Below are 12,583 nucleotides of genomic sequence, written 5' to 3'. Positions count from 1 at the left end.
GAGAGTTGTTGTTGTTGTTGTTGTTGTTGTTGTTGTTGTTGTTGTTGTTGACAGGCCTCAGATTATTTGAGGCCAAATATCATATTTAGACTTTTATTTTTTTTATTTTTTTACATATAATTGTAACTCAATACATGATTGTCACTAAAAGCCTTGTCTCTTCATTACAATACCATATAAAAAATAATTGATTAATTCATTTGAATAAAAATTCAAGTTAGTATTAAAGGCATAAAAATACAAAAATGTATAATTCTTTCTTTAATAGAAATGTTTCTTCTGCCCGTAAAGTGTCCAAACCGGGCTTCGCTGGATAAGCGCATTTTTAAAACATAGTCATTGTCCATGCCGGTTTCAGTTGGATTATTTGTCACAGTTGCTCCGATCAGATCGGTCTCCCCCATTTAGATTATTTACGACTTTTGAATCCACATAAACAAATCGGCAAAATCCGGCTTACTTTGAGCATGTGTTTTAAACAGTTTAATCCCTTTGTGAATTGTTTCCACTTGTGCCGTCCTTTAATTTATTCATTCAGCGGGAATCCAAATGAATTAATCCTGAGTCCAATAACCATCAAAGTCACTCCAATAGAGCTCCTTAATTACGCTTTCATCATCCTTTAACAAAATACTTCACATTCATCCAGTTTGTGACAGTAGTTGTAGCATTTTTGAGACTTTTAAACTTTAATTACCCCTGTTACCTTCCTGATATCGCTGCAGAGCATTAGTGGTAGAGAAGGGGATCGCAGGGTGGAGATCCATAGCCGCTTTCACACCAAGTACTTTGCCGTACTTAGTGCCGGCACTTAGCACCCCCATGGAACTAAATTCAGATCGCGTTCACACCGGAATAAGTTCCCTGAGAGAAGATTACGCAAATGAAGCCACTGACGTCACTTCTTCTTCTTCTTCTTCTTCTTCTTCTTCTTCTTCTTCTTCTTCTTCTTCTTCTTCTTCTTCTGCTTTGGGTTTACTGGCAGGCCGCAAACCACTTAACGGCGTATATGCCACCCGAAGTCCCGGGCCGGAAGTCCCCGGAGTTGGGGGACTTGGGGCTTCTACTGAAGCCTTCCAAGTAAATCGCCAGAACGCCGACACCTCCTCATCACTCCACCGCTCTCTCTCCGTTGGTGCGCTGGGCTAATGCTAATGCTAATAATTCTGATGCCAACAAATACAATGGCGGCTTCACAAAACTTTTCAGAGTTTTACGGGGCGTGGTTTGCAATTCGCCCAGCCAATCGAAATTGGTACTTTTTTCTCCCCAGGATAGTTCCACCTCTCTAGCAGGCACTAAAAATGGGGGTAAAAGTTCTCGGAACTAAGTTCTCTTTTTGGTGTGAACGCAAAATTCCAGGCACTATCGGAACTAAACGGGAAAAATACGGGGAAAAGTACTCCGGTGTGAACGCGCCTCATGATGTCCCGGAGCCCTTATCGACCCAGTATGAGCCCCGTTTTGGCCACACATCTTCGGCACTCCGTCCGCTGCTTATCGTCCTGATGAAGGCGAGCACGAACCGGGCACGAGGCTTGAGGAGTGAGACCCGCGTGCTCTGGAACGAGGAAAGACTCTCAGCGGGTCACGTGCAGGTCGTTACTAATTTAAAGAAAAAGTGGCAGGCTGGGCAAATCCGGACATAACCCTGGACACTCGTCTTGATGCTCTTTAGAAGTCTCTCGATGTGAGTACTGAAGAAAAACTCGGATATATTCAACAAAAACAGAAAAAGACTGGTTGTGTGGTCTCACTCCAATTTATACCCGAGGTGAGACTGCAGGGGGGAGTGGTCTTATTGGAGTACTGCAAGAGGGATAAACCCACTAGTGACAGCCTTAGAGGGCGGGCCGATAGGTGCTGGTTGATCTAGAATTTCTATTTAATTGCAATTAATATACTGTACATCTTCCACTACAGCGCGGTTTAAGCGTGCCGTGCCCGGCCCGTTTTTGGTTGCGTTTCCACTCGGCGTAGTTCCGGCTAGCGGGTACTTTTTCACAGTTTTCTGTCTCTCCAAAATCGAGGTTCTTTCCGGGCTAACAACCGGGCTGAGTATGCTAAACTAGAGAGAGAATAGCTGGCAACTAAAACAAGATGAACATATTTGACCGTGATTTAATTGTAATACACGTTTCAAAATGATGCCGAAGTCACAACACACTGATACCGGTTAGTAACAACCATGAATTAATGCTTTGACGAGTCTGCAGACAGACGGCAGAGAAACACCTTTTAAAATGCGTGTTTTCTGAATGGAGATCAGCTAAGCTAACGCAGGATATGCTCCGACCGTCCACACTCACAGCAACGGCCTACAGACATAAATAAAGCAGCGACTGTATTCTCCATGACACAGGCAGTCTGTGGTTTGTACTTGTTTCACTTCTGTCTAGTTTCTGAACAGATATGAGGAGCTGTGAGCTCTGAGCTCTGAGGGCTAACAGCTAACGGCTGATGTTGGTTTTGTAGTTCGCATTGAAGATGACGTCACGGCTCCGCCTACACTGCGTTACTATAGTTACTGCCCCAGTTCCTAAACTGTAACGGTACGTCCACACAGCAGCTTTAGACGAAACTTCCACCGCTTCCAACGCTTCTCTGCCCGTTGACTTTGAATGGGGGTGACGTCACTTTGCCTCGCTTTTCGCCGAACTGCATTGTGGGGGAGCGAAGTGAAGATTTCCAGGATTTGCAGGATTTCCAGGATTCCAAAGTTGAGCAATGTTCAACTTTTGAAGCTGAGCTGGAAGCGCCAGCCAATCAAACACGTTTATGCAAATCTGACAGTAGAAGCGCTAGCCAATCAAACCGCGTGTAAGCAGGGAGAGCCAGACCGCAGTTCATTTCCTCATATTCCAAACGAGAAGTTACGGGAGCAAATCACCCGGTTCTTTACGACCAGAACTATTACCGGGATACAAACCGGAGGAACCAGGCATGGAGGGAGGTGGCAGAGGCAGTGGGGGAAACTGGTAGGGTTTCGCCTGTTTGGGGAGTTTATATATATATATATTGCTCGCATAAAATCCCCGGTGTTTTTTGCTTTGTATGTCGGGGGCGGGAGATTCATGTGATTGGTTGTTGGTCGTGTTGCTCGCAAAAAATCCCCAAGCTGTCAGACACGCCCAGCTCCAAGATGTTCAAGATTTTTGAAAAGCTGCTGTGTGGACGTACCGTAATGGAAACGCAGCATAAAGTGACCCTGGCCTACCAAGGCCTAACTATACCGTACTAAGCCGAGCGAGGCCTGCAGCGGAAAAGCGCAATTATATTGTAATAGTATTGTGTTTCGAATTGATCACTTATTCGATGCTTTTGATGAATTAGCTTTCCGTTTTTTCAGAAATGTAGAAGTGGTTTAAAAAATGTTATGTATTCAATGGAAACAAAAAACTGTAAACTGCAGCCATTGGCACAATCACCCATAATGTTCATCCTTTGGCGATAGATAGTGACTAAACAGACATTTAATACAAGTAACATCTTGTAGTTTGCCATAAAAAAAAAGTAAATGTTGAAGTGGTTGAATAAAAAAACATCAAACAGAGTATCTATGTGGAAGTAAATCCTTAAAGTTAATATGATTCCCAACAACTATCATCCAAATTAGCACAAACTAATGCAAAATAAAATGTATATTATATATAAAAAAATACTTAATTAAAGCATTTAATACTTTCGTACTTTACATACTTCAGTACACCAATCTGTGTCAGTATCATAGACTCTTTAAAGTAGAGACACTACATACTGATATACACCTGAACATCAGCAGGAGAGGACTCTTTAAAGTAGAGACACTACATACTGATATACACCTGAACATCAGCAGGAGAGGACTCTTTAAAGTAGAGACACTACATACTGATATACACCTGAACATCAGCAGGAGAGGACTCTTTAAAGTAGAGACACTACATACTGATATACACCTGAACATCAGCAGGAGAGGACTCTTTAAAGTAGAGACACTACATACTGATATACACCTGAACATCAGCAGGAGAGGACTCTTTAAAGTAGAGACACTACATACTGATATACACCTGAACATCAGCAGGAGAGGACTCTTTAAAGTAGAGACACTACATACTGATATACACCTGAACATCAGCAGGAGAGGACTCTTTAAAGTAGAGACACTACATACTGATATACACCTGAACATCAGCAGGAGAGGACTCTTTAAAGTAGAGACGCTACACCTTATCACGTGCATCTCCTCTAGAGCTCCATTGAGTTCTTTGTAACCAAATGTCTCTCAGAGGGGCGTGGGGAGGGGCTCCTTATTTTCATCTAAAGTAACAGACGGAGAATCAGCACTTTGGAAACAGGGCTGAAACAGAGGGGATTATGGGTAATGCTGCAATGATCTTTGGTGTTTCAGCCAATCAGAGACGGGCTCTGGATATATCTGAGAGCTGTGATATATTGATGAAGAGGAGGATAACAGAGGACCTATAATTACCAACACAACATTGCCTAATACGTTTTTACAACTTTTTTTGAAACACAAACAATACAATTATCTTTATTGTTGTTGTTTTCAGGTACAATGCAATTTGCAAGCTTCTGTTGATGTTGTTAAAATAAAATACATAAAAGTAAGATTAGCAGCGTACAATAAAAAATGCAATGTTCAGAAGTTACACCATCGTATTTATTTATATATAATACTAATAATGTATTTATATATAATATGTATGTGTCATGTAATTGAATTGTTATTAAATGTAATTTATTGACAAAAATAAACATGAACAAATATTATACAAAGTATATTTATTTTTTAAATGATATTTACAATACAGTATCATATATTAAAGTACAAATATATAAGATAGTGTGTTATAATTTAGTATAGTACAATATATATAGTATAATATAGTCCAGCACTCAATCCAGGATCTGAGTCCTGGACCTCGAGTCGTGGCTGAACCTGTCTCTGCGGTCCTGCCTGACTCTCATCATACGACTTCCCTGATGGCGCTCACAGGACTGTTCACATCCTCGTGGATTCATCTTCTTATTATACACACATGCATTTCCAAACATTTGGACTACCTATGTTGTAAATGTATTATCTTTTCAATTTACACACGGCATCTATTGCACGTCTGTCCGTCCTGGGAGAGGGATCCCTCCTCTGCTGCTCTCCCTGAGGTTTCTCCCATGTTCCCTTTAAACTGTGGGGTTTCTCTGGAAGTGTTTCCTTGTACGATGTGAGGGTCTAAGGACAGAGGGTCTGAGGACAGAGGGTCTGAGGACAGAGGGTCTAGGACAGAGGGTCTGAGGACAGAGGGTCTGAGGACAGAGGGTGTCGTATTGTCATACTGATATTCTGTACAAACTGTGAAATCCACTGAGACAAATGTAACATTTGTGATATTGGGCTATATAAATAAACATTGATTAATTGATTGATTGAATGGGTGGAGTACAGTAAAGTATTGTATATTAAAGTATAGTATAATAAAGCATATTAAGTTATAGTATAGTAAAGAATATAGTATATAGTATAATATAATATAGTATAGTAAAGTATTGTATAGTATAATATAGTATAGTAAAGTATTGTATAATATAGTATAGTAAAGTATTGTATAGTAATATGCTTTACTACACTGTAGTATGGGATGGGGGTCAGAGGCTTCCCAGCATCCTCCTCGCTGATTGGCGAAGAGATGTCGGCCATCTTGGATAGTAGCGGGGAAGACAGATTGATGAAGCGGTAAGATCTTCTTCTTTTATTCCTTTAATTTATATCCTTCTTTTATTCACACGAAACCCGTATTTAAGTGAATAAAAACAGCACACTCGGATAGGGTTTACCACGACACAAGGGCAGGATAAAGCTCTTTTTTAAAGCTGGAGTTTGTGTTCCGCTGTTTTCTGTTGTTGTTTTGGAAGCTAATGTTAGCCGACGGAGGCCCAAAACCCGGAGAAAAACACTCCTGTCTTTGGCTCTTATCTCTGATTGTTACCTTGCTTCACACCCCCGGTTTAATCCCACTTTCCTGGTTCAACAGATCCGCTTAAAACTGTCTCCAAAAGTGGCGTTTATTTGTTGCTGTTAGCCGATTAGCAGTGAGCATTAGCTCCCACGCTAGCGTCCCTATACATTCCTAATGATTAAGCTGCTAGCCCAAGCTCACTACTTAGCTATCATGTAGCTCCTGACACAGTTCACACCTAATGCCAGATACAAGCTTTTACTTTAACGGTACTCCGGAACATAATTATAATCAGGATATCTTGGTTACTATGTGAATGTTGGAGGAAAGCTGTGGCGATTTAATGGTGTTTTTTGTTAGGAAGATTATGGGACATAGCATTAGCTCAAAAAGCTAACATTAGCCTTTTGCTGCAGCTTTCTTTGAAACGAAAATAAATGTGAAGCTCAAACTACTTTTTATTATTCAATTTCTGTATTTTAATTTGACTGCTGGCCTATCTGATTTAACTGTACCTCTATCCAACCCACTAAGTTCAAGCCACTTTCTTTACATCGACTTTTAAATGAATGTGTAACAATACACATGTCTGTATTGTTGTCGTACAGCGGAATGTACAAAGCTTTCATTCAAATAAAACCACGATTTCTATTTTCTCTTTGTTCTGCTTATCAAAAAGTGTCCCCCCACATTTGACACTTACTATTATCTTACGTTATTGTATTTTATATGTATTATTTTTTAGAATGAAACCTATGATGATAACACAAAGAAGGAAATAGGAAATCATAAATACTGTTTGAATAAAGTATCCCATAGGTACTTAAATACATATTAGAATAAAAACATCTGTGGAACTACTTTTCTGTTCAGGGGCTGTTTCTGTCCTGAAACACACTGTGTCCCAGACACACTGTGTTAATCATAATAAGCCTGGAAGACACTGTGTAGTGGATAGCAATGCTACACCGTGGGCTACATGCTATCAGGCTTTGGAGGCGGACTGTCCTGGACTGCTGCTCTCCCTGAGGTTTCTCCCATGTTCCCTTAAACTGTGGGGTTTCTCTGGAAGTGTTTCCTTGTACGATGTGAGGGTCTAAGGACAGAGGGTCTAAGGACAGAGGGTCTGAGGACAGAGGGTCTGTGTTGTATTTGCTGTAAAGTGTCTCTACTGTAGGCTATTTTTATTTTATGTACAGCACTTTGGCTCGACCAAAAATATATATAAATAAAACTTGATTTGATTTGACTAAGCACAAGTGATGAAGAGAGATGCTGAAGTAAAGGGTTTATTATGCGCACACTTTGTCTCACTCTTTCACATATAGATCGTTAAAGAATAATGCACACCTGTTATGATGATTATTTTCACGTCTGTGGCTTTTTAAAAGATGCCAGACCGGTGAAACCGTTTGCTCTAAAAATCCACGGACGATAATTACACCAATGTTCCCAGAGTTGTTGTGTTTCCATCCAGGAGGAGTGCTGCTCGTTCCCCTCGAACACAAGGGGAGGAGATGGTGCTTTGGTTGCATTTATTTATTTGTTCATACGAGTCTGATGTGTCAGGAGAATCTGTGCTCTTCAAATAGGATGCTGGAGCTTCACTTAAAGTCACAACATGTACACTTTTTCCAAACCTGCTCTCTGCATACTTCCAGGAGAGGTTGTGTGCACGAAGGAGCCGCCGTTGTTTGGCTTGCATCGGCGCCGCTGTGCCCATCTTCAAAATGATTCATAATCACTGCCTCAAAGAAAAGCGGGTTATCCGAGCAAGTAGATACATTCAGCAGCATTTTGGGACCGTCGTTAACGTCCGAGTTAAACAGGTGTCGTCTGCTTTATTAAATGTATTTGCTTTGTTTTAACTTTGTACACGATGTGAGCATAATGCCGGTTTGTGTTTCAGACTTAAAGCGCATGTTGAGAGTTTACAAGAGACCGACTGACTGCGACTCAAAGACGGAGGCATCGGTTGGGCTTGCAGAGTAACGCGTTGCCCCCGGTAACAGCGGACGTTTGAATCTGCTGTGTTTCTGTTCCTCAGGTGACACGCGGTATGTTTGGTGCTAACCGGAAGAAGTTTATGGAGGGAGGGATAGAGAGCGATTACGCGGACGACTCCAGTCTCTACTACACCCAGCAGTCCATGTTCCCTCCGCACCGCCCCGACAAAGACGTAAGTAAACTGTTCAAATCTTCCTCAGGGATTAAAACTGCATCCCTTTGTTTCCTGCTGTCGGTGGTCCAAACCCAAACAGTACCGGCTTAGTCGTTTTGAACTTGGAGAAAGTCGTTGCAAGGCGAGACGGTACTTCCATTATTTTTGGTTCAGTTGCATTATGGATTTCTCCCTGGTGCGTTATTTTCTAATTTAGAGACTCACAAAGTAAAACAAAAATACTAGGAGAATATGTTTCGACGCTTCAGCTGCCATTGTATTAATTCCCCCTCATCTTTGTTCTTCTGTTTTACTTACAACTAGGGGTGTAACGGTTCACAAACATTTCGGTTCGCCTTTTAGGTCACGGTTCGGTTTGTTTTCGGTACAGCAGAAAAAATGATCACAAAACATATATATATTTTTTTTTATTTCATTTAATTTCATTTCAAACCTTTATTTATACAGATAAAATCCCATTGAGATCATTCATCTCTTTTCCAAGGGAGAGCTGCTCAAGTAGTTCCACATGAAACATAAAAGCATAAACAGAACAACAAAAGGACATCATCAGCATCATTTACATAACTATCCACATAAACAGGTACCAACAGCTTCTGATTGAGTAGCATCCAACCGAGCTTTAAAAACATTTAGTGGCACCAGATTGCTCAGTTTCCATTTAATTTGCAGACTGTTCCAAGACAGAGGAGCTGCATCTAAAAGCTGTCTTCCCTCAGACAGTCCTAGCAGTTGGCACATTTAATAATTTGATAATTAATTATCATTAAACTGTGAATATTCACTCAAATAAATACAAAGGCAAGTTTATTTATAAAGCACTTGTCAACACAAGGCCATTCAAAGTGCTTTACAAAAAATGAAAGGCATTAAGAAAATGGCATTTAAAATCAGTCGTAAGCTAATAAAATAAACATTAAAAGAAAAAATACAAGGATAAAACAAAATCCAAAAAAACAAAATATAATAAAATAAACATTAAGGTGCAGCTTTTCGATGAACTGAAATAATCTGTATTTGAACTGTACTGTTCCTGCACCTCATTGTATTCTCATGTTGTTGAACTTGAAGATGAACTTGTCCTCATGGCTGCTGAAAGGGCAGATCTGCTGGCACTAGCAACGTCTCCTGCTGTGGAGAACAGCCTCTCTAGGGACAGAGGTAGCAGATACAGCCAGATAGCGCTTTGCTACCATGGCAACATGAGGATACTTGGCGTTTGTAATAGCTTTGGCTCGGTCTGAACTCTCTGTGAGTGGTGGAGGCTACATGCTAGCGGGAGTTGGGTTTGCACTTCAGTCTTTTGGTACCGGTGATATTCACGTTCGGTGATGCCTTTTCAAATGAGTGCACGTTTGATGTGTTGCCGCGTAACCAATGTTAGTTGAACAATGCCGACAAACAGCTTTGGGTCGGTCCACCTGCCTTTGTCCGTCATCCTTTTTCGTAACTGCGAAACCAAAATGTTCCCAAACCGGAGACTTCAATGATGCTGGAGGATTTTCGAGCTCAACTTTATCTGCGTTCGCCATTTCGACAGTTCCTCAAATTACTGACTACATTTGAACGCATCCCTCTGACCAGCTCGTCCAATGAAATGACTTGCTCGCTCGATGACGCGTTGAACCCAATGTGAGGAAATTACTCTGAATTTTTTACGTTTAACGTTATATTCGTTCGGTACACACGTGAACCGAACCGAAGGGCCCGTATACCGTTACACCCCCAGTTATAACCCAACTTTCGTCATATTTAAGCAACGTTTTTCCACTTCTTTTGAGACAACATTATTCATTTGAGACGTTTGACTTATTTTGGTAAAATTATTAAAACATTTCTTTAGGAAAAAAAGTTGGTATTTTATAAGGAAGGAGTAAAAAACGTTGTTTGCACTATTTACTGACAACTGCCGGGTGGACAGATGGACATCCCGTAGTGTTTCATAAACAACATTTATTGTGTTTCTTTTCTCTCCAGATGCTGACGTCTTCCTCGGCTTCCTCAACGGGTCAACTGTCACAGCTAGGAGCCAGTTTATATGGCCCGCAGAGTAAGACTCTTTAAAGTAGAGACACTACACACTGATATACACCTGAACATCAGCAGGAGAGGACTCTTTAAAGTAGAGACACTACATACTGATATACACCTGAACATCAGCAGGAGAGGACTCTTTAAAGTAGAGACACTACATACTGATATACACCTGAACATCAGCAGGAGAGGACTCTTTAAAGTAGAGACACTACATACTGATATACACCTGAACATCAGCAGGAGAGGACTCTTTAAAGTAGAGACACTACATACTGATATACACCTGAACATCAGCAGGAGAGGACTCTTTAAAGTAGAGACACTACATACTGATATACACCTGAACATCAGCAGGAGAGGACTCTTTAAAGTAGAGACACTACATACTGATATACACCTGAACATCAGCAGGAGAGGACTCTTTAAAGTAGAGACACTACACACTGATATACACCTGAACATCAGCAGGAGAGGACTCTTTAAAGTAGAGACACTACATACTGATATACACCTGAACATCAGCAGGAGAGGACTCTTTAAAGTAGAGACACTACATGCTGATATACACCTGAACATCAGCAGGAGAGGACTCTTTAAAGTAGAGACACTACATACTGATATACACCTGAACATCAGCAGGAGAGGACTCTTTAAAGTAGAGACACTACACACTGATATACACCTGAACATCAGCAGGAGAGGACTCTTTAAAGTAGAGACACTACATACTGATACACACCTGAACATCAGCAGGAGAGGACTCTTTAAAGTAGAGACACTACATACTGATATACACCTGAACATCAGTATAAACACGTTTCCTCTCTCTCCGTATCTTCAGGCGCTCTGGGGTTTCCCATGCGTGGGATGAACAGCAGTGCAGCTCCGCAGTTAAGTCGAAGTGGATTAAACCAACCAGGAAGCCAACTCCCGAGCCACGGCAGCACAGCGAACACCGGCACGATGCACACACCCCCCTCACCCAGCAGGTAGCACACACACACCTTACATATATGATATAACACATCAGCATTGTATCTCAGCGTTCCTCTCGTCTAATGAATCTTTGAACTCGTAGAGACACAACTCAACTGGCCTTCCTGCATCTTCTAGGACGGTGGTTCTCAACGTGTTTTCAATAATGTACCCCCCAGCGCAAAATCTATATTAGTTGCATTTAACTGATCTTTTTAATAAGATGTACGATGTGGAGAAACATGGGCTCGAGCTTAGTTATTACAGTTACTTAGTATATACAGTTATTACACTTAATGTTTTGAAATATGTGTCACGGTACGTCCACACGGCAGCTTTAGACGAATCTTCCACCGCTTCTCTGCCCGTTGACTTTGAATGGGGGTGACGTCACTTTGCCTCGCTTTTCCCCGAACTGCATTGTGGGGGAGCGAAGCGGAGATTTCCAGGATGTCCAGGATTCAAAAGTTGAGCAATGTTCAACTTTTGAAGCTGAGCTGGAAGCGCCAGCCAATCAAACACGTTTATGCAAATCTGACAGTAGAAGCGCTAGCCAATCAAACCGCGTGTAAGCAGGGAGAGCCAGACCGCAGTTCATTTCCTCATATTCCAAACGAGAAGTTACGGTAGCAAATCACCCGGTTCTTTACGACCAGAACTATTACCGGGATACAAACCGGAGGAACCAGCCGTGGAGGGAGGGGGCAGAGGCAGTGGGGGAAACTGGTAGGTTTTCGCCTGTTTGGGGAGTTTATATATATATATATATTGCTCGCATAAAATCCCCGGGGGTTTTTGCTTTGTATGTCGGGGGCGGGAGATTCATCTGATTGGTCGTTGGTCGCGTTGCTCGCAAAAAATCCCCAAGCTGTCAGACACGCCCAGCTCCAAGATGTTCAAGATGTTTGAAAAGCTGCTGTGTGGACGTACCGTAACTCTGTCAATATAAAACCCACACTGCTCAAACTTCGTTACTTTTCCTAACATTTGTATTTTTATGTATTTATGTCGGGGCGTGGGGAACGAAGAGAACACAAAATATGAGCATTTTATGAGCATGGGATTTTGACCCCTCATATAAACATATGCATAATGCTGCGCTACACTCTGCGGCCACACGCCGTTGCCAAGCAACGCTTATTGTTTAGATCCTTTGAAAAGCAGGCAGTCATATCATTAGCTAGAACTATCTAGATCTGATAGATTTGGACATAGACGCGAGGGAAGTCGAACCGGACGCGAGAGAGAGATCAGATCAGCTGCTGCTGCCGGAGAACACGCAGCTCTGCAGGATCACAGCTCCGTGTGACGGAGCGCTGAGTGGAGCAACACACACTGAGAGTTAGACCGAACACACTCAGCTAGTTCATCTACTCTGGAACTAGTTATACATATATTTATCCTTTACTGTCGGGTCACATTACAGGTT

General features: G+C 41.7%; 1 protein-coding gene across 4 annotated transcripts in view; it reads left to right on the top strand.

Annotated features, from left to right (window-relative positions):
• Nucleotides 1-5,654: 5,654 nt before the first annotated feature.
• Nucleotides 5,655-12,583, top strand: part of LOC117442120 (CCR4-NOT transcription complex subunit 2-like) — a 30,453-nt gene continuing 23,524 nt past the window's right edge. For all 4 annotated transcript variants that reach the window (XM_034078125.1, XM_034078123.1, XM_034078124.1 and 1 more), the window contains exons 1-4: nt 5,655-5,737; nt 8,008-8,139; nt 10,120-10,192; nt 11,021-11,168. In XM_034078125.1, coding sequence (XP_033934016.1) covers nt 8,020-8,139; nt 10,120-10,192; nt 11,021-11,168 — 341 coding nt within the window. In that variant the 5' untranslated portion in view covers nt 5,655-5,737; nt 8,008-8,019. The remainder of the gene's footprint in view (nt 5,738-8,007; nt 8,140-10,119; nt 10,193-11,020; nt 11,169-12,583) is intronic.

Source organism: Pseudochaenichthys georgianus, unplaced genomic scaffold, assembly GCF_902827115.2.
Source record: "Pseudochaenichthys georgianus unplaced genomic scaffold, fPseGeo1.2 scaffold_308_arrow_ctg1, whole genome shotgun sequence".
Lineage (NCBI taxonomy): Eukaryota > Metazoa > Chordata > Actinopteri > Perciformes > Channichthyidae > Pseudochaenichthys > Pseudochaenichthys georgianus.
The sequence above is the reverse complement of the archived record's forward strand: the minus strand, read 5'-3'. Positions and strand labels throughout refer to the sequence as shown.